The sequence below is a fragment of the Catharus ustulatus genome, chromosome 1 (assembly GCF_009819885.2).
Source record: "Catharus ustulatus isolate bCatUst1 chromosome 1, bCatUst1.pri.v2, whole genome shotgun sequence".
In the NCBI taxonomy this organism is placed as follows: domain Eukaryota; kingdom Metazoa; phylum Chordata; class Aves; order Passeriformes; family Turdidae; genus Catharus; species Catharus ustulatus.
In genome coordinates this window covers 35,874,734-35,899,760 of record NC_046221.1, presented here as the reverse complement: position 1 = coordinate 35,899,760, position 25,027 = coordinate 35,874,734, and the positions used below count along the sequence as shown (strand labels likewise).

Below are 25,027 nucleotides of genomic sequence, written 5' to 3'. Positions count from 1 at the left end.
GGGCATCACAATTAGAGCTAATTAGCCCAGCAGGAAATCCATTTCCAGGCAGCTTTTGGCAAGAGGAGAGGTTGGCGGGATAACAAGCATGGAGTGTATTTTGATACAAGCACACTCCAGCTGCAAGGAAAAGTAAAGTAACAGCTTGTCTCATCCTTATGAGGAGGCCTCGTGTCAGGCTCCACCACGTAAGTCTTTTTGTTTGAGGCTTTGCAGCCTCCCTGCTTGGAAGAAACTCAGAGAACTTGTTCTTACCAAGTCACCTCAGCTGCCTCGGAGGACAATGGTGAGCCACAAGGTCTGCACAGTGCCTTGCTCCTGCCACCAGACAGGAGTGTGCCCTGAACCGTGGTCCTCCTCCACTCTGGAGGGAGATGAGGAGTAAAAATAGAAACCAGTGAAGAGTAGATTGGTTTAATTGCAGGAGTTACATGTATGGTAAAATGCCTAGAGAATAGATACAGACAAACTATTGGAATTATTTGTATTTGAGTGCTTTATTATATTGGAATTGCAGTGATATTATTAACATTTGTACAAATGCACAAAAATCCTTTCTCTTCTAGCTAGAAAGAGATGTAAAAATCTGACCTAGTTGAACAGTCTCAATGAACTCATTGTCCATTTGTAACAATAATGGGTTCACAATGCAACAAAAAGCTTAACATAAAATTAAACATATTAAATGCTGCAGCAAGTATTTACATTTATGTACCAAAAAAAAGTATCTCCCTCCAGTAAGGAAGGTGGTTGCTTTACAGAATAAAACAAACAGACATACAAACACAAAACCTTTGCATACAATACAAACAACCTCAAGCCCAAAACTTACTGTGACAGCACCTTTTTAATATAATATATATATATTTATATATAAACTTCGATAGTTTAGGCTTACTCCAAGCAGTGCTAAAAGTTCCTTAAAACCAGGACAATGGCAATAGTCCAAAGAAGCAATGTTCACTGATGAGTGCTACCCAGTGTTTGAAGAGAGCTGCTACAGAGAGAGGGATACAGAGCTCACAGCCATGGGCTGGGAAACACTTGGGTCCCAATGATAAAGTCCTTGGCAAAACTCTCAGTGGCAATTGTTCTTACTCAGAAGAGCGAATACACCTTTCGTGCAAAGTAGTTTGTTTTGTGGAAGCATGCAAAGGTGATCTCTGTCAGGGAACTCCTTGTAATCTCTGCTCTGTGGGGTAGGGGAAGTATTTCTCTGAAATTTCCTAGATTCCAGCAAGGAAAACATTTCCCTTGAAATGCGCAATCAATCCTCCCTCCTCCCTCGCCCTAGGACACTGCTGCAGTTTCTGCAAAGCCGGAAGGAGCTTTCAGTCTTCATTCAGAAGGCTGTCATGCAGATTTTTAGTCAAGAAAGATATTTGGGTCTAAGACCCTCACGGCATCAGATGGCAGGCTCTGACCATGGGCTTTGTGAACAGTTCCACCAGGTGAAACTCAGCAACACTAACATTTAACTTGCATGAATTCAGAACTGGAGATCCTGAATCCCAGGTATTACACATTAGTCTAAATATAACGAGTTGCAGTTATTGATTCCAGTCCAAGGAGAGCCTGGGAAAGGATCAGATTTCCACTTAGAGAATCAATCTTGTCTCTGAGTGTGTGTGAACACTGACATTTTTGGCCTCGTGCAGTTTAGGATTTGCTCTAAAGTCGTTTTGAAAGCCATGGAAAACCAATAATGGTAAGCAATTTAGCTCTTAAGTGTAAAGCCACTGATAAAACTGAAATAACTGTAAGCTCTGGAAAAAAAAAACAACAACAAAAAGAGGTTATGGATGTAAACAGTCTCTTTTGCCTATGCAGCAAGATGATAGTTTCAGATGTTGAAAAATTGAACTTTTTTTTTTTTTGGTGTTCAGATCACTTGAGATTTTATTGCTTTTATTTGTCCTTAGAAGCTTTTTGTGTCTTCTTTTTTTTTTTTAATTTCTTTTTAAAGGTGCTGTCCCTAGTCAAGTTATAAGGCAACATATTTTATTGATTCAGAACTCTAATACATAGTATGGCCACTGTTACCACTGCAGCTTTGCAGCTACTGTGAGTTGGACAACAGTCAAAGTGCATCACAATGCACAACAGAGCCAGTCTCCTGACCTTACGATATACAGGACACTTTGGTTCTTGGGATGAGAGATTATAAATGTAGCTTAGATGCCGCCTCACATCACACACATTGCATAATAAAACATTTATATGCTGTCATGAAGAGGGTGTAAAGTCTAAGTCACACTGCAGACTGGCTGGTCTCAGCTTCTCCGCTCGGGCAGGTGTGAGAGACAAGTTGTAGATATGCCACCAGTGAAAGCATATAAATGTGTCTGGTGCAAAACTTTTACAAGAGTATTTATAAATGATTCAACAAGGGAGAGCAAGAAAGAGAGCAAGAGCTAAAGTGCAATTTTAAAAGAATATAAATAATTGAAATGTAGAAGTAAGATACTAATTAGTTGTAACTGGTTTTGTTTTATAGGCACAGTTTAGGTTTTATGTCTACAGATCAATTTTTTTCTCTTCTTCCCCCTCCAGTAATTTTCTCTGATGTATAATGGAGCTTCAATGGTCTAAATCTAAGAACACTGCTTGACTGAAGAGGCAATGATAAGGCAGTATAGTGCAACTCACTATGTGATATTTGACAAGAAATGAGGATAGGGTTAGATCTTCTGTGGTGATGCATAAAATCAGCCTTAAACAAAAAGCAGAAAAAAAAAAGACAGGCTTTCCAGTTATACGTTGACTCATGCTTTCTAAAAGGAGAAAGCACATTTTGCAATACAAAGGAAACAACTGAAGGTTTATAATTTGTTTCATTGTTGCAAAAAAAAAAAAAAAGGAAAAAAAAAGCAGATGTTGCTTTAAGGAAAACATTTAATTCTAGGAATTTCTGTACAACTGACCTCAGCAAACTTTTCCATCTTAGATGGATGACTTCTGCTTGAGACCCTGAAAGATTAAGATGCACACACACGTAGAGTAGTTTATTGCAAAACTAATATTGTATCTTAAAAAAAAACCCAAAAAACCAACAAACAGATTCTGTATAAGAATACTGTTCAAATGGAATGTGTTAAAATAACATTTATTAATAAATACTTTATAAAATTCTATGTGAATACTAAATTAATAGATTCCTGTTTTAAAATTGCTTTGGTCCTCATGAATTTTCATAAATTCACTCTATACGCTTTTTTTTTAAAAAAGGTATTAGCTGCTAAAAAGCACATTTTGTCTAAACTAAAAGGCTAGTTTTCAACACTAAATATCGTTGCTTAAAAAAATATGAATCCTCAAAAGTTGGGCATTTAACAACAGTTATAGCTGGCTTGTTAGTTAACAGGACTGAGTCATTAACACTAATTCCACACGCACTGAGGCACTGAACCATTGACTTTCCACTATTCAGAATATGGGCAGCAGACATTTAGCTTCATAGCAGGAATTAACTCCCAACAGCATGAAATTCTCCATAAATCATCATCATCATCGTTGCCGTTGTCCTTATGAAACACACCATGATAGCACACAAACTACTTGTCTCCCACAGGCAGCGTTATGAATATGGCTTGCATTAATTGACTTGGGGAAGGGGGGCTGGGGGTGCCAGAGCTGGATCGCAGCATCATTTCTTTCTGATCAAAGTATTGCAGTTCTCCGTGGCTGACATTTCCGACCTGCTTCCAACGTCGCACCCACGAGATGCTGTCTATTGCATGGTAACACCTCCTGCTGAACAAGGCACTGGCCAAGGCTCACCACCCTGCGAGTGCCCTGGAGAGTGGATGATGGAAGTGGTCTGAGTTGTCCTTCGCTGGCAGTGGGATAGGGCACAGAGCCTGGCGAGCCCGGCAACAGGCTGGATTGGCAGGGCAAGAGGAAAGTGGAGCAGTCTCCAGAAGTAGTTCGTGGGAAAGCAGGATTCCTCCTTGATGGAAAGAGCCCAGGAAGTGCATTTAGAGTGACGTGCTTAGGAAGAGGCTGCTGCCACTGACCACATGGCAGAGGGACTTTCTGGAGACAGAGGGCTGGGGTTTCTCCCGCAGCCCTTGCTCAGGCAGCCTCCAGTGCCCAGTTGGACCAGCAGCTTGAGGAAGGGCTGCAGGATCACTCCCCTGGAAAACAAGAGCATTTTAATGTGGAAGCAAATCTGATGAATAATATAAGGTGCCTGGTACAGTTGGTCCTTTTTCCGATGATACAGCCGATATAAATATGCTGCATGTTTCTTGGCCTGTGAACCTGCGACAGAGTTACAAGAAGCAATAGCAAATAGCTTTTCATCCTTTACTTATTTCCACATCACTAGCAAGGATTATACCTAAAGGCCAATAGTATAGAGAGGAGACATTTCATTGTAATTACACATTTAGGCCAACATGTGTGGTTGGCATGCCTAGTTAGCATTAAAAAAAGAAATAATTGAGCTATATATAATACACATCAGTCAAACTGTCAAGTTGCTGAACTTAACAAAACTTAGGCGAGGTTTTTGTATTTTTTCCTTTTTTTTCCTTTTTAATGTAGAGGCTTTCATTTTAACAGCTAAATATTTTAATTGAGGAGACTGAATAAAATGAAGCTAAACCGTAATTCTAGTGCAGTGTAGCTCAACTGGGTATTCTAATATTACCAACAACTTTGATTTTTATTTTTAATGTATTTAAGTGCTACCCATATAGAGGGAAAGTATTTTTAAATTAACCCTGCAATGGCATTCCCTTTTTGATGGTGAATGATGAAATTCAGATGTAGGGGAAATGCTTTTTTGGGTTTTTTACATAGTGGATACTCAAATGAAACATTTTTCTCAACTGCATATTTGAAAAAAGTTCTCTTGGGAGCCATGATGAAGCAAAACCATTTAGCTATTACAACTGGAGATTAAAAAAAATTATAGATTCAGTATTTAAAACACTTTAAAAGTATATGTTTGTCTAAAATATAATAGAAAATCCTTTACATTTGTATTTTTTCATAATTTTTTTTTTGGTTCTTAGACTATATAATCAAGTCAAGATTTACACTGTACATTAAAAATCTTCTTCTTTTGAATGTATTTGCATAAATGGAAAGCGAGCTGTTAAAGAAAAGAATACTGATAAAAAGTTAGTCACCAAGATAAGAACTAATTCGGTAATGAACAATGCTCAGAAATTTGCTTTCCCTTCCAGACAGGCCCTGCTCCTTACAGTGCCTCCTCACACTTCAGTTGTTTCACTTTCCCGCCCACATGGAGAAGACCCACCCTTCTAAAACCCATGACTCCTCCAAAGACCAAAGACACAGTCTTTGAGGAAGAGAGCTTTGCTTCAGAACAAAGTGTGTTCAGAGCTAGAGGATTTGCTGGGAAAAATGTGAATTTTACTGTTAAAGATGTGGCTCAAAATGTTTGAACATTTTTCACCAGCTCAGAGCCTGTTCCCTGGGCAAGCAGGGGGAGGTTTTGCTGCTGACAGATTTGAGAGAAAAATCAGGTCCCAATATACAGCAAGGCAGAATAATTAACTGGCATCATCTCTGTCTGATTTTCCCATCAATCACTGGGACCACTCGGGGATGCAAATCAGTTGTGCTGAGGGGCAGGCTCAGAGTCCAAACAAAAACCTTAATTGTGGCATAAGGCTCTTTTCCAGACCCTCTCTGCAGGACTGTATTTTATCCCAAGTGTGGGACTTGGCATTCTTGCAGCATTTTTTAGCCACTCCGTGCCTTCTAGAAATTATTTAGCATCCTAAAGAACAATTCCTTACCCGCTCTAAGCGGGTGTTAAGTGCCATTAAAGTCAGTGAAGCTACACTGCTGTCTGCCAGCTTGGGATCAGTCTGTGAACGTTTAAAGGAATGCCTGCAGAGAGCAGGTCTTTCCCTGGGAATTAAAAATGGCATTTTTCCAACTGGTCAGAACCATTACACTGATTTATTTCTCATTTATAGCCCATGAAGCCTGAGGCTGTTAGCTTTCGTTGCTAGAACAACGCAGCCAGGTTAGGGAACAGAACTTTTCCGAATTATTATACACTACATGGATTTTCCTACATTAATGACTGGCAGTGCAAAAAATTGTTGTGACTCTCAGGTGTTGCTCGCTGTGCCTCTACTGCACCACAGAAGCTTACAGGGTTGCTAGCATCAACACAGCTGGCTCACCATCCTGCTTCACCTGCGGCTGCGCTGTTTTCACCTTTCCCTATTTATTAAAAACACTAAATCAGGAGCATTTGTATTTTTTAAAAGCCAAATGCTTGGCGCAGCCTAACTGCGGGTGAAGAGCTAGTGAAAGCAGCAGCTGTGCTGACAGTTTTTAGGTGGGCTTGAAGTTTTTCTTGTTCATTACCATTCTTTGAGAAAAAGAGGGAAGCAGGAAAGCCTTGGAATGGAAAAAAAAAAAAAAAAAAAAAAAGCAAGGTATAAAAAAAAGTTGAGAAATGAAAAGGGAAGGGAAAAGGAAGGTGTGAGAATAACTGGAGGAGAAAAAGGCCAGGGTAGGAGAGAGAGAAGGGGGAGGGCTAGACAAAAGAGCACGGTATTTGGGCTTGATTTTGTCCTGAAGCCACATCCTATATAACTGCTCTGAAAGAGGCTCTGAATGCGAGACGTGGTCTGCTGATAGCACAACGCTAACTCTTTTTTATTATGCTGTCAGCAGATGCCCTTGCTCTATATTTATAGCCTAATTACTCCTAGTTACCTATGTTTGACTCTGTTTAATACTTTTCATGCCTCACATTGGCTAACAAGCTGCAGTTTAACACAACTTTGCATTTCTGAGGCTGCAGGCTAGACTGGTGAGAAGGAAACATGACTATGTACAGAAACAGTTAGGTTTATAAACAAGTAACTGGTACCAAAAAAAAAGGAGAAAGCACCAAAGCATTTCTCAAGCTGATAGCATATTAATTGCGTAACTCCCTTTTATGTAACTAAGTATAAAAGACATTTTAATAACTATAAAAATGAACAGGCAGAGTCTTTCAAGAACTGAGGAATCTTCCAGGCTTGAGTTATGGTTGCAAATGTCCTTAGCAGAGAGGACGCTTTGATACGGTACCACACTCCCCCAGCAGTTTCTGATCAACCACTTTTAAAGGATGGGGTTGATGTCTGTTCTGTGGCTGGCGAGCTGAGTGAGAGTGGAGCTTCCCACGACATCACTGACGGAGGAGGAGGTTGTTATGGTGTTGTGCTGGATGACTTGCTGCTGGGAGCAAGCTGGGACCGGGCTTGCAGGAGGACTGCTCTCGGGACCTGGGAAGGGAATGAGGGCACAGAGACAACACACATTCATTTTTCCATCTGAGTAAAAAACCTAGGTTGGGTGATACTCTAGGAAGTACTGATGATGACCTGAAGCATGCAGAAGTCCCAGGATTTCAAAATATAATTACAGTTATCCAACACTCTCTGTCTTTAGATTGTTTTAATTTTTGTTATTTTTTTCAAGCCAGCTTCTCTGGTATCAACCTGACTTCAGGAGTTGATTGAACCTTGAAAGAAATCCAAGACCTTAATAACTGAAACTAATGTTGGGATAAAATGTCTGATATCTTAAGGTCTTTAAAATCAGTTGGGATGCTTAAATGCTTTATTTGTTCCAGCAGGAATCAAAATTAGAGTGCAGTGCACTGCAGCACAGAAAATCTAATTCGAGCAACAGCTGATAGGCATGTAATGCAATTATATATTTTTTTCTTTGAGTACTGTTAAAGAGACAGATGCATAGTGATGCAGAGGAGACAGAAATTGTCTCTATTTTAAGACAATATCACAATCTAGCAAACTCTGAGGCTCTTCTGAACCATTCTATAATGAAACACAGAATTTGTCTGTAAATTACTACACTCACAAAGTGCATCAACTAGAAAAAATTGATTAAAAGTCTCGGTTAGGTGAGAATTTTGGGGGAGGGGAAAAAAAGAAAAGAAAGAAAGAAAGAAAGATGAGAGTTAAAAAAGAGTTAACAAACCTTGAAAACCTGCGCCAGGCCTGGTCTGTGCCACTGTCAGAGCACAGTACCATTTTCGCTGGAGGGGACTGTAATGTTTTCCTTTTTAACTTTCCTTTTGAGAGTTATTTTAAGGTTCTGGCAGCACCATGCCCAGGAGGACTCTTGCAGGTTTGGAGCTGTGAGTTCAAGCAGGATCCTCCACAGGGGAGTGAGCGTCCATCCGTGTGCATCTCCTTGCCGAAAGGAGGGGTGGGGAAGACTAGCTCTGCTGTGTGGGATGCAAACCGGGGCTTTTTTGGTTTTGAGCGGGGCTGGATAAATAAGGGCGGGAGATTGGATGGCTTGGATGATGTTTGAGAAGACAGGTTCAAGTGATAATATGACCAGGAAGGGGTTCTGGAGGGAAGAATTGGAAGGTTTGCTTTCCTGTGAGGAGTGTGGAGACAGTGCAAACATACCAGCTACTTACTTAGATATCCTTGTGATTCTTTCTGCATAGCTGTTATTGGACAGTCTTTATGTGTTAACAATAACTGTTTCAGCTGTGCTACCTCATTTTTCAGCATGGAAACCTCGTTCTAGAGAAGAAAGACAGACTTTGGTTAGCAACAAAGCTTAAACCAGGCTACTCTGCAAAGCTTAAACCCGAGAACGCAAAACCTGCTCCATAACTTCGAGAGAACTGAACAAAAAAGGCATTCAGGTGCTTGTGTGGCAGCTTTATGTTAACATTTGTCAGTGACATTATTTTGTAGCCTCTGAAGGCAGTCTGACAAATGGACTAACTTCACACACCAGAGATACTTAAGGCAATGTTTCAGTCTACTTGGGGCTCTCTGTACGAGGCCAGGGGCAGACCCATGGGGGCAAAGGCCTTGTTGCCATGCTCAGGGGCACTGTGGCAGGACTGCCGTCACCCATAGCTCAGGTGCTGCCAGTGCCTGGGTGCTGCTCACACCTCTGAGTTTTGTGGGAGAATGTTTTGGAGGAGGGCCATTCTACAAATGATTTTCTGCCCTTGGCAGCGCACCGGCACACCTCTGCATAAAACAGAAGTACTCTGCCTATCATAGAAAGGACAACACTGTAAGGAAGAATTTTATTATTGTATTTGTGGTATTTTCATCTATCCAGTTCATTTTCCTCACTGATAGACTGATCTACTTGTGCTTCTAGCTTGCTGGCTTTGAATGAGGGTTTAACTACATGCCCTGGTCTGAAGAAATTTTAAACAGACATGTTAATGGCACTTCAAAAATTCCACACGAAAAGCAGTGACAAGGAAAGAAAATAAATACAACTCCATCTAGTGACGGTTTCTAAATCCCAAGACAGCTTTTTCCTGGCTTATCCCAGTAAAATGTAATTATTTCTTTAATTGAAGCACACACATCTTGATTAACAGACTGATTATGCCTGAGCTCCGCTAGGAGCTGACTGTGCGGGGGCAGCTCCAAAGGCACCGTCAGTCAAGCACAAAGAGCCCCTCTGTGTCTTCAGGGGCGCAGACAGTGGCTCGCACCTGAAGCTGCATGTTTGTCTGGGTGAGCTCTTCTGCTTTCTTTTCCAGTGACATCACCCAGACCTTCCTCTTCTGTCTGCAGCGCGTGGCAGCGGCTCGGTTCCTTTCCAGAAATTTCCGCCTCCTCTCATCTGGGTCTTCGTCCACCACCCTCCTCCGGCGGCCTCCAGTCGGCTGTGGTGGCTGTACCGTCTGCGTGGGCTGCATCTGCTGCGCTGCCGGCGAAACCTGCAGGGCAAGAACACCTTTTGCAGGGGCTGCCGATGGCGGGGAGGTTACACAGGGGGATGCTGAAATGGGAAGGGAAATCTCACGCACTCTGCCCACTCCCCAGCAAGGTCTGCAATGGGCTTAAGTCAAAAGCTGCACCAGGTGCCACTGAAAGCAGCTGCTGGCAAATCCTAGCCATGGTCAAAGGAGAGATTTTTTTTTTTAAATGATCCTCTGAACCTTTTTTCTCCCTTGAGTTCTTAAAAACATTCACTTGGGTGCATTCTCTGCCATCAACTCTTTCAAACCTGGAATGTCCAGTTTCCTCTCAGGATCTTTTAAGCGAAGCAGAGGGCTATAGTGGTCTAATTTCTGTGTCTCTCCTTCACCCTTTGACCCCCAGTTGCCTCCAAAATTTTAGACCATTTCTATTTCCCAAGCTTCACCATCTCCACCTCAATCTTTGCCATGTCTGGAGCCAGGAGCCTCAGAGCTCTTTGCGCCTGCGTGGAGCTGGGAAGCTGTGGGCTGGGATTGCAGACTTCACTGCCCCTCAGGGGGAATGAAAGGCTTTAGATTGAACCTGTGTTTTGATGTCCCTGCACTGTGTAGATAAGGGATATTCCTCTTATCAGTTCCCATTTGACCTCTGTGCTGTGGATGCTATACTTTTTAAAATTCAGTTTATCCCTGGCTTTGAGAGTAGAAGAACACCACATCCAGTCCACTGCTCCAAAACTATGGAAAAAACCACGTATTTATGCTTTTCCAATGCAGGGGAGTATTGATATTGCCCCTGAAAGTAACTGGCCCACAATATTACAGAAAAGGTGCATGGTGGGGGCAGCGCCATGTAAACTATTCTCCAACTGATTCCTGGGCAGATGGAATGTTCCCATGTTCCTCTCAGGAACCAGTACCAGATTTAATGTTCATCTGCCTGGAAATAAGCTTTTGGACTACTTTCCTTCCTTTCTGTGGCACCCAGGCTGCAAGGCTCTCTCTCCCTCTGCTTGGGGTCTGGGAACCCAGTCCATGGATCCTATTGCTCACACTCAGCTCATGTTGCTGCTGCCACTCCTGCACAGTGGGGAACAGTCTGGAAACTTGAATTGTTGACTCAAAATTCACCCTCTTGTTCTGGCAAAGGCCCAAACCTCCAAGGTGCTTCCTTTTGACTCCGGGGAGTGGATGTACTCAGTGCTTTGTCAGACTGAGCCCTGAATTTCAATTGCCGCAATTAACGTGTTTGCCTAACACCTCCGTCTGTCTCAATTAAAATGATACTATCGTCTTGAGTCTTGCGAAGTTGAGGTGGCTTTTCTGTCTAGAATCTAGTTTGCTCCCTCCCCCAGCTGACTTGTGGCAATTACAGTGGCAATTTTATGTGTAATTATTCTGTACATCTGATAACTCTTTTTGCATAAAGCCAGATTTATTCCCAGCTTTATGTTGCACTGTCAGGGAATCTCACAGGAGCAGAAAAAAAAAATTCTTTAAGAATAACCTTCTAAAAATAAATAAGCCACCCTACATTTTCTGTCTGATTTTTTAAATTTCAGCTTGCATGAACTCCCTATGTTTGCTGATAAAATCTTCAACACGCTGTCTACAATGAGGGTTGGAGTGCCAGGTCTGTGGCAGCTGCAGTGGGCACAGCCTCCATTCTCACCAGCATCCCCTGACTTCTGCCAGGAGACCATTGCCAAGGGATTCCAGCTGCTCCCTGTCCACCAGGACTGGGCATGCTGCCTCTTTAGCAGCATGTCTGAGTACAGAGGTCTCAGAAGTACCTTTTAATGTCGACATCTCATCAAAGACCTTTCATTTTCTCACACATAAAACCTTTCCAGACTTCAGAGATCTGTTATTTATGTTTCCTTATCCTTTTTACTCCTTTTCCATTCAGCTTTAAAAATTCTTGTTTCTTAACTCTCTCAATGAAGTCTGGTACAAAGGCTGAAAAATGTAACTATATGGTTTGTTTATTTTTTTAATTCCTCTCATGTGGCCATTTTCTCCTGAAAAACTAGTGAGTAATTTTGTCTTCAGAATATACCAGGCAGTCTCTGGGTAGTCAGAGTGCATTTTCAGAACAACAAAATCTTCTCTCCATCTCAGGAAGATATTAATTATAAGGGCTGCCATTATTACACTCCTAATGTCACGTGGGATAATTAACTGACTCTTACTTGATAGCTCTTAACCCTGAAATATGTTAGACTACATCTTAGTACCATTTAAGCATCATTCTCTAGCAGGATTTCATTGCCCTGACTAGGACATAAGAAAGAAAATGAACTAAATATAAAAATGTCAGTTAATTTTGGTGCTCTTAGAGGATGCTAATCACATATCCCTAATGAAGACAAACATAGGACAGCTAAGAAAATGAAATGGCATCCAAACCCCAACTATGCTTGAGCTATCACTCTGGCAAGTTTGATATAAAGAACTCTTTAGAGGACCAATGCAGAATAACAGTATAATTTTTGTAGTAGCTAAGGCAGCATAGCTAGAACTTGGTAAAATATCTCTCTTTCTCAGAAAGATACCTATCAGAAGCTGATTTCTACTTTTATCCAATATTTATTTTTGTTCTTTGCAATTTACCACAAAACTAATGCCCATTCACTTGTTCTATGAAAGCATAATGCCTTGGGCTCCTGTGTATCAAAATGGTAGCTGAAAAGCATGAAATGAATTCTAACATTACAGAAGGGCTCGGTGCAGAATAACACCAGTCTCAGCATGGGAGTATGCCGCTTACAGCAGCATGGACCATGCTGTCACTTGGCAGGTGATTTGGAATGGAAGAATCTGGCTCAGAAGAATAAGGAGGTTAATAATTAGAAAATCACACCATAAAATTAACGTCTGCTGGAGCAATCTGATCCCCAAAGAGGCCATTACCATGGGGACTATAGATGAGCTTTGAAAGTAATAACTATGTGGTTATTATTTAGCAAGCCCTTCTTTTCTCCCCTCTAATGCATCTGTTCAGGAATCGCTATTGCCTTGGCACCAGAGGAGCAGATGCACAGCAAGAGCTCTGCTGCCTGGGGGAGCTACTGACCCTGAGATTCCTACTCTGTCTTATTTGCTTGGTGACACTTACACCCCTGGACAAGGTGAAGATCTCCTTGGTCTCCCATGGGTTGCCTCCCATGTTGCCTCCAGACAACAGGCTGTGCATGGCAAAGCTTATCTGACTGCACAGACCCAGCTCTAGAGACTGTGTGGTGCTGGACACAGGGTGACCCTGACACAGCTTTCTGGCTGCCAGTCAGTCCACCTACCCATGTGCCTGTAGCTCTTCTTGCCTGCCTGAGGGTCTTTTGTGATGCCTACCTAGCAGGGAATACAAAACACAAGAAGCTGAAGATGTCCTAACTGGGTAAGAAAGTCAGAGTCCCTGTTCAAGTGGGTCTAGAGGAAGGCCCTTGGCTTACTGATCTTATCCTTAAAACTGTGAGGTTTGCTTCCCCATGGTAGCTGTCTTCCCTGGTAGTTTTCTCTTCATCCATTTAAAGCGGTGCTATGGATGTTTTGCAGCAGTGCTCCATACCATGGGATCTGATGCCCTCAACTGCATTAACATGTTTATCCTCTTAACCCCTCAATGAAGGTTAAGTGACTTCCCCCATGACATGGAGTCCTCTGTTGACTAAGCACAACTTTATCCTTACTCTCTCAGGGATCCCCAGTACAGCAATCAGGTTACTTTTGGTCTCTCTGATATGAGATGATGTCTATTTATTGGGGTTTTTAAACAACTCCAAGGAAAATAACTCATTAACAGATGGGAAAATAATTGAATTCACAAAGTAAAAACTGAGGTAAACTTAGGAAAGCTCTGGACATCTTCTCACAGGGGAGTCTGCTCCTCTCTTACTTAGATGGTTTCTCTAAAGCTTACAATTCATTTTACATTAGCAAATACTTCAGGGAAATCCCATGTGCTTCCAGACTCTACAGTAATAAAGCTAGATGTTAGTAAATAGTTAATGTTGTGGGACACTGGGATGTCAGCCAAATAGTCTTATTTTCTTTAATGTTTTCTAAGAGCTTGTCTGAAAGGTATTTCCAAGCAACACAATACTTCACAGATTGAACTTCTTATGGCTGGCATTCCTCTTTGTCCTTATATTCCATGTGCTGCCTGTTTGTCTTCCTTAACTTTGCTTTCCAGACCTGACCTGTCACAGTAACTGCCCCCAGAGCTTTATTTTTCTTGTGTAATCCTGATGCAGGAGCCTATCATCTTAAGACATTAATAGAATTCCTCTTGTAAAAATGACTCTTCCAAAGTTTGTCCTCACTAGCTGAGTAGTTAAAGAAACATTCAGTTCAGACATCGAATTATCCAAATTGCTGAAGCTGATATACCTGGTCCAAAAAATTGAGTCCTCCACCTCATTCAGTGGAGACCTTCACTGACTTGTCACATGAATACATGTCTAAATTGCCTTCTTTGTTTAAGCCTTTCTCCTTGGACTGGCTTCACCCTCTTTTTTCTCCTGCCACAACATGCACCAACAGTTGTCTGCACTTACAGCCAGTCTTTCTCTCATTCTATGCAGATGTCTGTCCTCTTCACAGGGTCTGACAATTCAATCTTTTCTAAGATGATGTATCCTAACTTAGAACTACTTCTAATATCTCCAGTCTTGGATACCCCGCTAGCCAAACACACTCACACCAATGCCATTTCCTTTCACTAAAGACTTTGTTATGTATTTCTGCAGGTAGAACTCATGCAGCTTATTAAATGTTGGCCTGGGAAGTTCGGATTCAAGCATATTAAGCAACATATATAATATGCCAATCACTGTAATAAACCTCATCCTTAAAAGGATATGTGGCAATCTGCAGAGCTCAAAGCACTGAAAAGCCTTGGAGCTCCTTATAAAGTAAGAAATTACAAATGTCTAATAAATTAGGCAGCAAAACAAGTTGTTGCTTCACTCCATTTTCTAAATAAAGTTTGAGCATCCCTATCACCATTAGCAGACATTTACAAGCAGCCCAAGGGGCTTGTATCTAACAAGACATGCATGCATGAAGAAACAATATTGAGATCAGGCTTTAACTCCACCCGACAGCAGAACTCAGGGATGCAGCAGGACACGGAGGTCTACCTGTGCTTGTCCGCCCGAGTGCAGCGGTGGGTGCGGTGAGGTCTGGTGGTGTGCCGGGTGTGCGTGAAGGTGCGAGTGGGAGTGGTGGTGGGGATGGTTCTGCTGGTGGTGAGGCTGAGGATGAGGATGGTGTGCTGGATGCTGGTGCTGATGGGGATATGAATGATGAGGTGGCAGAGTCTGGTGCTGATGAGGATGTGAGTGCATATGATGGTGCGGTGTCTGGTCCTGTCGCGAGCTCATCATTTCCATCATGTGGCCCATGGTGTTCATATTCCCATTCGACATGGCGGCAGGATGATGAGTCAGTGCTGCCTTCAATCTCTGGAACAGAACAAGGCAGAAATTTCAACATTCGTACATGCTGATCTGATCAATCAGAAATGCTGTTGCAGAAATGGTGCCTTGTCTTGTGTTTTGAGATTTATTTAGTGCTGTTCTCTTGATAAAAGGCATCTTACTTCAGTTTGAGAAAGAACATATTCTTGGGCTCTAATCTAGTTTTCTACTGCAAATATTTAAAGTTACAATTGAAATTTAACAGTTACACATTTCCTACTTGTGCTTCTGGGGAAAAATGTCTACCTCTCTGGCCAGCTAGTAGGGTTACCTTCATAAAGCTTGTACTCTCACAACTTCTAAAAATGAAAGTCTGATTAAAAGAAAGATGCAACAAAGTGCCTATCTTGTTTTTACCTCAGATATTATTTAAAAGACTCATTGGAAAATACATTGCATTGATGTGTTTTTCAAATTCAGGTGTACTGGTACCCAACCTGTTCTTTCATCATAAAGATGGGAAAATAATGAGGGTGGCCTCAACCTGATCCTCCTTCTTTGCTGAAAAGTTCAAGTGTGTGTTGTCCTTTTATCACGTGCTAACCTCTCTCTGTTTTGTACACCATATGTCACTGGATTGGGCCCTGGTATCTGACCAGGGCAAGACTTTCCTTAGTATCAATGGTATTTGTTCACTTTTACCTGAACACAACTAAAGGCCAGTAGGAAAAGCTGAAACATTCTGGACGGCAGCATAAGGCCTTTGTGTACAAAGGATGTTGCAGAAATACAGTGTATAAAAGTTCTCTTTTGGCACAATCACAAGGTCATCCCAAAGCCATGAGCTGTACCAGACACCTAGCTGGTGCCATCTGACCCTTGGACTACTGAAATTGCTGGCCTCCTACAAGACTGTGTCAAAGGCAGAGCCTCACACATGCCAGCTAAGAGAAGAGTTTCTTCCATACCCATAGAAACCTCCTGCACATCCATGGTTCTGCTTCTTGCTCAACATAGAACATTATGTGTAGGCAGCCACCCAAGACCTCTTTAACTCTTTATATTTTCAAAGAAGTCAATTGATTTACTCTCACTAATGCAAGTAATTAGCAGAAAATGTGAAGATAAAAAAGAAAGGAAGGAGGTGCATAGTATCACTTGATGCCAGAACAGCACAATTTGAATAACCCATCAACTACCTCATAATTCATTATCCAACCAGAGGATAGAATGAATAGCAGAGAGCTCATCTGTAGGACGTCGCCATAGGACAGCCAGCAAAAAGATGAAGTGGTAGGAGGCAGAGAGGTGAATGGTAGGAGGCAGAGAGGTGAGGCTTTCCTCATAGCAATATCTATCTGTGGGTCACAGATGATTGTACGAAGATCCTATAAACCTATGTGATCAAAAATGCTAGCAGGGGAGCATGGCCAGGCTGAACTGCATTTTGGTTCTGTCTTTAAAGCAAAAAGAGTGACTGCCAGGACACTCAGAACATATAGATGGGTATTTCAATCTATTTTTGTATTGAAATAACATCTGTCTCTTGCAGCACTGCAAGGCCACAGGTAAAGGCTTCTATGTTCAAAGCCATTACTGTACTGAGTGTGTACAACTGTGAGTGCGAAAGAAACTAATTCTTAAGGGGAAAAACAGAAGGTTATGGAAGGGAAAAAAGAAGTAACATTCAATTCAAAGTGTCATCCTCAAGTTTTTATATCCATGTACTTTTTCAGACTTCATGAAGGTCATTCTACTGAGACACTCTAAAAGATCTATTCATCTAAATTTGGTGACTTCTTCCTTAATGATCAATTGGTTTACCAAGACTTAAAAAAAATTATATATATATATATATTTGCAAAACACGTCAGTATCTCAGTTTGCAAGAATGAAATCGAGATTGATGTCTTTTAAGAAGTTTCCTTTAAAAAGTCTATCATACCATAACTACATGGCATGTGTCCCATCCCGAGGATCTTCTCAAAAATTGATAGGTGACTGTGCCAGTGAGGTTAAGTACCTAATTTTCTACCTCTAAAGTCAGAACAGGGGGCAATCTAACATCAATAGCAGTAACCCATCCTGGGCATCAAATGGAGTAGTGGAGCAGCTGTTTTCCTTAATGTTCCTAACTTCAAGTGCTACCATAGTTACTGCAAGCAGTTCCTCACAATATTCAGAATAACTGGTGTTACCCAGGAGTGTATTAGGAAAAATATAGGGACAAATGCATTAATAAGTCAAATCTTTCTCTATGTCATGTTTTTTCAAAACTCACCAAGATGTTTTTCATGGAGCTGAGCCACCATGCACGTCTAAGACAAAACACCAACAAAGCAGTTGTAACTTTGTTTTCTGAATGTAAATGCAAAATAACCAAGCTCCCATTAGCCAGTAGTTTTAAATACCTTACAAAATCTACCATGTCTGTTTGTCAAAGACCTCTGAAACCAAAATACAGTATATCTTCTATACTGCAGAGTTTCAAAGTGAAAAAAAAAAAAGGGAGGACTTATTCACATTAATCTGTGAATAAACTTTTTTTTTCAGCTGTAAAAACTGAGGCTTACTAGTGTGGTGCAACTTCAAGGAGAATAAATTATTTTGTTTTCTTTTTGTAGCCCTTCTACCACATCCATTTATTTGAGATAGCAAATCAAGAGAGACAGTGAGAGGTCTGACATGCAGCTGGTTTCAGTCAATAGGGGTCATTTCCATTTGGTCTGTGTATTTTACAAGCTCCTTGTTCACTGTTCCCAATGGGAGGGTGGGCCAGCTGCCCTGGATCCCAGTTCTGGTAAGAAACCAGCTCTCTACATCATCCTGTCCCAGGGCAGCAACAGCCATTGCCTCCCTTTAACTTCATGCTTGGATCAGCTCTGCAGCAGCAAGATCCTGTCCATGCCCACATCTGGAGCAGCCTAAATTTTCCAATAACCAGTCTCTGCTGCCCATCAGAAACATTCAGGGAACGATAAACTTTTTTTTTTTTCTTTTGGTCTTCAGTGAGATCAATTGTTTTCGATGTTTTAGTTAGAGCAGAGGGAGGGAAAATCACCAGAACTTGGAAAACTCTTTGCGCTGAGTATGCGTAGTGCTCAAAGGGCAGGCTGCAGTTTTGTTATTGTTTCTTTTATGTGTGCTAATTGCAAGCAGCTGTTTTAGTTTAGTGTCAAATAAAAAGTGATGGCATAAAAATTGAGCTTCACTGGACTGACGACACCACCAAATCCCCTCTAGAATGAAATGGTAACCCAAGATCCAATTCTGTGGCCATTTGGTTTTTTCAGGAGCTGTGTGACTGACTTCACCAAAGCCCACAGGGACCTGGGAGTTTGCAAATTGAGACTGAAACAGAAGACTCACTACTCAGACCTGCTTTCAGCTAAACATGAAATATCCGCTAACCTCAGACCAGTGATTTTTTAGGGCACAATCCCTTTTTTCTCTCTTTAATAAGGCAATTTTTAAAAAAATCCCCACCAAACCAAGAGGAATTTGGCCAAGTCACCTTTCCTGACTCTTGGCCCTTACTGATTATTTTTATTATTTTATCAAATTAACATACTGGCCAACATCAGTTATAGTTGCTTTCCACTCAGTCATGACATTTCAGTAAACGACTGTGAGTGACACAGACAACAAGAGAAATCTTTCACAGAGAATAGGCTGCTTTGCCTCTGATTAAGTGAATAAATATAATTCCCTTTTGATCCTACAGGAAGTCAGAAGCATATATATTGTTGTCTTTGATGCTGAGGAGGAAAGAGAAACAGTGGATATTGGCACTTCACAGGTATGAGTGCTGTGTTCCCTACACAGAACAGGGAACTGTTCCTTGTGGCAATGCCCCTCTCTGACACATTTACTCTGAAGATACCCCACTGAATGCCATATGAAAGTAACACCTCAAAGAAGTTATCCTTGTACCTGGAGTGTTGGGGGTTTTTGGAAACAAGAGTTTTCACAGTGCTTCCTCCATCTAAAGACTGGCATCATGGTGCAGTTAATTGCTTGATGCTTCCTTTTATCAGCACAGATCCTAACTTATACACTGAACATCTTTGGTCAAACCCCAGATCTGCCAAAAATAGCCTTCAAGCATTTGAGATCCTGGATGAAAAACAGTGTCAGCTTCCCTAACACTTTTTCTATTCTGGACCTTATTGCTTTCTAATTTTCCTCAAATGTGACATGTATTTCAAAGTTGGCTTGGTTTTTGCCCTACCTTCCTTTCTCAAAAATTGTTAGTGAAAAACAGACAGCATTTTTTTTCAGTTTCTTAAAAGAAGGAAAAAAAAACAACTGTAAATTTGGAGGTTGCTTTTCCCACATTTAAAAATGCAAATAATTTTATGGGTTTCATGTGCATACTAATACTTACAAGATTTAAACAATATTTATAATATTTATGTTATATTTTTAACAGGCTATACATATTATATGCCATAATCTGTGTATGACTATAAAATACAACTTTCTCCCATTCATGTCTCAATAGAGAAATGACAACAATCTTCAATTTTCAGGTTCTCTGTGCTTGCATCAAACAATAGGCTATTATAATACCCAGCCGAATTTTAGGTTGGGACAGACATGGAATCCTGGTTTTGAGTAGGATTGAATTGTTCAAAATAAGCATGCATTGCTGCACTCAGAAAAAAAAGCTCTCTTCCCTTCTGATCTGCATGCCCAAATCCCACAAAATTACAAAGAGACAAGGCCAGCTGCAGTATCTAGTTATTGTCTGGGGTATTCTTATCAGGAGATTATATCAGACCCTGGAAGGCACATGAAATATGATCTCAAAGATATTTTCTTGCACTAGTGACTGTGATTCTAGTCCCTATTACACAAGGGTTTACTAAGTTCCCCACAGGGGACAGAAGAGTCTAGAGCAGGGTGGGAAATCAGAAAGGATTACAGACATCAAGCATGGCCACACATCTGCAGTTCAGTAGCAACCTCAGGGCTGATTAGCCAAACTTCATGGCAAGCATACCACTGACTTCAGTGTCACTAATATTGTTTTATCATCTGTAGTAGTCAAGCTTTTCTTTTAACTCTAAACATCAGACCCAAAATGAATATACACAGTTAAGACAGTGACAGCTAAAGCTGTGAACAGAACTTCACCCTGCACATTTCAGAGCATTACATTGAATTTTGTCCTTTCCTTTAACCATCACTGTGACAAGAGATCTTAGCATAAATGTCACCCAGGTCTATTACGGTTGGCTGCTGACAAGCATTTCACGGTGTAAATAACAGGAACCACTCTTCACAAATGTTCCACTCGCATTCATAAAAATAAATTGGAAGCGATTCATCTCCACTCAATAAGTGAACTGCAGATACTTATGAGCACATTTCAGAGACTGGCAATTAGAAAGTCTCTGATGCCACATTAAGTGCTTTCTCCTACATTTCTTGTGCTGTAAAATACAGTCCTGCCTATTGATGGAAGGAGGAGTAAGGTGTGAGAAGGACATGAAATCCAGAACTGAAGTGACACATTACACTAATGTAAAGAGAAAAGTGGGATACATTTAATTCACAACTCGCCAGCAAACAGGGCCAAATTGCTAATTTTTGAATTATTCTCAGGCTATTTGGCAAATCTGAGTTACACTTTCCCCTTCTTTTGTGCTTTCCTCCCTACTTAGTTGGATTTTGTAACAACATGAACAATGGACTGTCATCCAGCCTTTGGTGCAGCTCAGCCTCTAATAAAAACAGCAAATTTTCTCCCTTGTATTTCCAAATGCAAACTGAATTAAACTTCAGCAGAAAGCAGCAAGAATCAACTGCACACAAGCAAAGCTAATAAAACTAATAGACACCACGCTGCTCAAGGACAGGTCAGCTGCAAGAGCTGCTCCAGTGTCCCCGAGCTCGGGGCACAGGGGAGCTCTGAGCAGCCACGCTGACATCAACCCCAGTGACGGACGACTCTCTGCATGACTGCCAGTTTTAAGTAATCCAGTGCAGGTCAAAGCCAGGATATTCTGTCGGAACTGCCATCTTCTGGTGATGGCATTTCATTGAGAATAGCCACAGCTCCAGGGACAGCAGAAAACAGAAGTGAGTTCATGTCCCAGCTCCACCCAACAATTTCCTTCTGCTCATCTCAGAACACCTTGCACTATCCTTGTGCAATGCACCACCTTTTTAAGGATTAGAAAAAGACTGAATTCTCTGTTCCTATTCTACATGCATTTTAATGAACAAGTAGATTATAATCAAGGCAGAAAATACACTGAAAGTATGGTTTAGATTTCTCACCATATACTATTTCTTTCATGATTCTTTTCTCAAATCAGTATTAAACAACTGGATTTGATTTGCGCAGGAGTCAGGAAATGTAAAGTTCAAAAAATCAAGCCCCTAATTCCCACCAAGTCTAAGTCAATCCCTCCATGTAGATCCATGACAAGGGATATTTAATTATGTAATCACACAAAAGAGAGCAAAGTGATTTATTACTGCCAAATGGTGTCATATGATTTCAACATACAATACCAATGGAAGGATCCAAAAAATACAACCAACTTCTGACTGATTTTCCCCACTGTGTGCCAGAGTCCAAAAGAAAAGCAGCTACTTAGCTGCTACCTACCCCTGGAGAGGCCAGTTTCTGACAGCAAAATGCCTGACACTTGGGAATTAATTACCTGCTGACTGTTTTTTTCTGGGACAGGCATAATTTTCTTCATAGTAACCAGTATGGGGCTGTGTTTTGGATTTGTGCTGAACGCAGTGTTGATAATACACTGCAACATTTTCGTTATTTCTGAGCAGGGCTTGCACAGGGTCAAGGGCTTTTCTGCTTCTTGTCCTGCCCCACCAGCCAGCAGCATGGGGTGCACAGGAAACTGGGAGGGGACATGGCCAGGACAGCTGATCCCACTGACCAAAGGGATGTTCCATAGCATCTGATGTCCTGCTCAGGATAGAAAGTGAGGGGAAGCAGAAGGAAGAGGGGGAATGCTCAGAGTGATGACATTTGTCTTCCCAAGTCACCATTATGATTGATGGGGTCCTGCTCTTTTGGAGATGGCTGAACACCTGCCTGCTCATGGAATTGAATTAATTCCTTGTTTTGCTTTGCTTCTGTGTGACTTTTGCTTTACCTATTAAACTGTCTTTATCTCAATAAATGCATTTTCTGACCTCTATCCTTCTGAATCAATCCCCCATTCCACCAAGAGAAACTGAGCTAGCAGCTTTGTGGGGCTGAGTTGCAAGCTATCAGCAGGCAGGCACATATCAAATCACCATTCTAGCTCTCCAAATAGTCAGTCTTTTGCTTACTTAGTCCTCCAGATTAATCTGTGTGCTATTCCCATGCATGCTATGCTGTCATCTGTGGAAAACACAGAAAAGAGAGGTGGCAATAAAATCACTCTGTTAATCACATCCTTAAGACACTAAGAAAACTTAAGCTTAAGGGAACCTGAGTCTGTACTGTTCATCTTCATGATTTATTCTCTCAGATCCATTTTAAAGCTCATTGCCAAGGTGAGGGACCATAGATTCTTCCTTCGCATTGGACATAAAACACTTTTAGGAAAGTATCTGGCAGAGGGGGTTGAAGCTCAGGTCTTCGTCACTCCTGCAAGCAAACACTCCAAGTAAGTTTCTAAAATCATGTTTCCATGCTCCAGGACAATGCAAGTGGAAAGTGTTTGTACAGCGCTTGCATTGCTGTATCTATATATATATATATATATATGTTGCCTGAGAACACAGCGAACATTTATGATTGCATTTAATGAGAAAAGTGGGAATTGATTTCAGAGGAAGTTGGGGAATTTCCTATATAAGCCAGATATAGACCAAATCCTCAAATCAGGGCACTCTAACACTGTAAGGAACACTAGGTTTGCATATTTTAATCTATACTCAGAGATCAGATGGGATTAGCACTGCAAAAATTTCTCCCTACAGAATACTGCTCTGAAGCCTTGAGACCCCTTAATATGTACTTCAGCTTTTTGATGACAATGCAAATTACTTACTTTACTTTCCTTTCCCCTCTCATGAGTATAAAACACACACCAAGAACACAAGAAGGGCAGGTTCAAAGTCTTTCCTGTCAGAAGATTTCTGAACTTTCATCACCCACCTCTCACTAAGGCTCATTATGATTAAGTCATTCATATTCAAAGAAAAATGCCATCCAAGTACATAAAACTTGGGTTTTTATTTTTTTCCTGCACTAGTGTAATTTTTGAATGCTCGTTTTTCCTGGATTAAGCCCAGCACATTTAAAGGGCTACTAGCAAGCCAGAAATAGGATACATGTGCACTTAAAAGTCCTTTGATTTCATCCCAGATGTGCAGTGCTCAAGGGCGTACACACACACACACACACACACACACACACACAGAGAGCACAGAGGACACGATCTGGTCTGTAGATTTTGTTTCAAGATTATACCAACCAGACTGTGAAATGTAAAACTGAAGCCCTGACCACTTACAGCCATTAGAGATCCCAGGGCTCTCTGTGAAAGAGTATTGATGTTCATTAGCCCCTTGGCCTGACTGGAGAATTCACTGCAGGTAATTAGACATTGTCTCATTACCATGCAGTTTCAGGTGAAGTTATTTTTTTTCTTCATTTATAAAGGTAAGTGATTCCTGAAACATTTTTAAAGCATTCATGGATTTTTTTTTTCGAAGAAATGACTAGAATATAAAGTACAGTACAGAGACATATAAAATGAGAGGGTTCTCATGGGCTATTTCACATTTTTAAAGCTTTTATTTCTTCATCTAACCCAAAAGAATGAAAATAACGTTTTAATGCAGTGGACAGCTTTAAATTATCTAGCTGTGAAAACATAATGTCTAGTGGCTTTTTAAATACATGCACTCTTGTATAGCATGTAGTAGGTAGATATAAACCACAAAAAGTGTGAACAGGTTAATTTAGTGTTAATTTTCATGGTTATAAAGTAAATGTAATTTATGCTGAGAGTTATATGAATGGATATCATGAATATTCAGCACAGAACACATCGGTGTTGTAAGTACTGTTTATTACATCTCCATGTAAGGTCACTTATGCCCTTCCTAATTTCCCCGTGTTGTCCCCTTGACTCCATCCCTCAAGCTGCTCCCCTCCTCCTTTTGTTCTCCACCTGCAATGCCATCCCTCTTTGTCCATAAACAGGTCAAGTTGCTGCCTTGTTTTTCACCACCTCACATGTATCAGCTGCCTTCAAACAGTGGTGTCTTGGGTCAGAAGCATTGAATTTCAAAGCCGCTTGAGGCTCCAGGAACAGCAACCTCTCAAGCCTCTACCAGATACCAGCTGCCTACTCTATCAGTGCCACGAGGCTTTTTAATACACTTTAGGATAGTTACAGTGGGAAACAAGAGAGAAAAAGAATGAAGCCTTCAACCATTCTTTTTTTATTGGAGTTGGTGATTTACACTAATGGGTTTTACTTTGTGTTTGAAAGGACTAGGAATGCATCCTCACACACTCCCCATGGTTCAGTTGACAAGCAATGACTTAGTGAAATGCAATATATTAGCAGCTCACTCTCTTGCGTGTGGCATGTTTACTCTTTGGCAATGCTGCTTTTCAGAGTAATGTGTCAGAGCAAACCAAAACAGCCACTTTCCCCAGCAAAGGGAAGGATGCTCTCTGCTTGGTAAGCAGACTCAACCTGTCATTTCTGGACAGCTGGATTTGGCTTTCCCTTGGCATGTACCACAGGATACAGAACAAATTTGCACAGGTCAGGGGCCCGGCTAGACCCACAGTTGCAGTGGCTGTCACACAAGCAGGATTTCCTTTCCAGCAACAAATGACAGGTATGGCGTATCCTGCCTCGCTTCATTGTGGACTGTTCCTCCTGCCAGTGGAAAGAGGGCATAAATTAACATC

The 25,027-nt window shown here is 41.2% G+C and overlaps 1 protein-coding gene across 7 annotated transcripts in view; it reads right to left on the bottom strand.

Annotated features, from left to right (window-relative positions):
• Window positions 1-478: 478 nt before the first annotated feature.
• Window positions 479-25,027, bottom strand: part of CREB5 (cAMP responsive element binding protein 5) — a 262,913-nt gene continuing 238,364 nt past the window's right edge. For 6 of the 7 annotated variants that reach the window (XM_033065361.1, XM_033065352.1, XM_033065342.1 and 3 more), the window contains 4 exons: window positions 14,842-15,165; window positions 9,491-9,718; window positions 8,438-8,546; window positions 479-7,268 (listed from right to left, as the gene is read on the bottom strand). In XM_033065361.1, the coding sequence (XP_032921252.1) occupies window positions 7,105-7,268; window positions 8,438-8,546; window positions 9,491-9,718; window positions 14,842-15,165 (825 nt within the window). In that variant the 3' untranslated portion in view covers window positions 479-7,104. Of the gene's footprint in view, window positions 7,269-7,986; window positions 8,547-9,490; window positions 9,719-14,841; window positions 15,166-25,027 lie in introns of all 7 variants that reach the window. The other variant, XR_004418516.2, reaches the window with a different exon arrangement.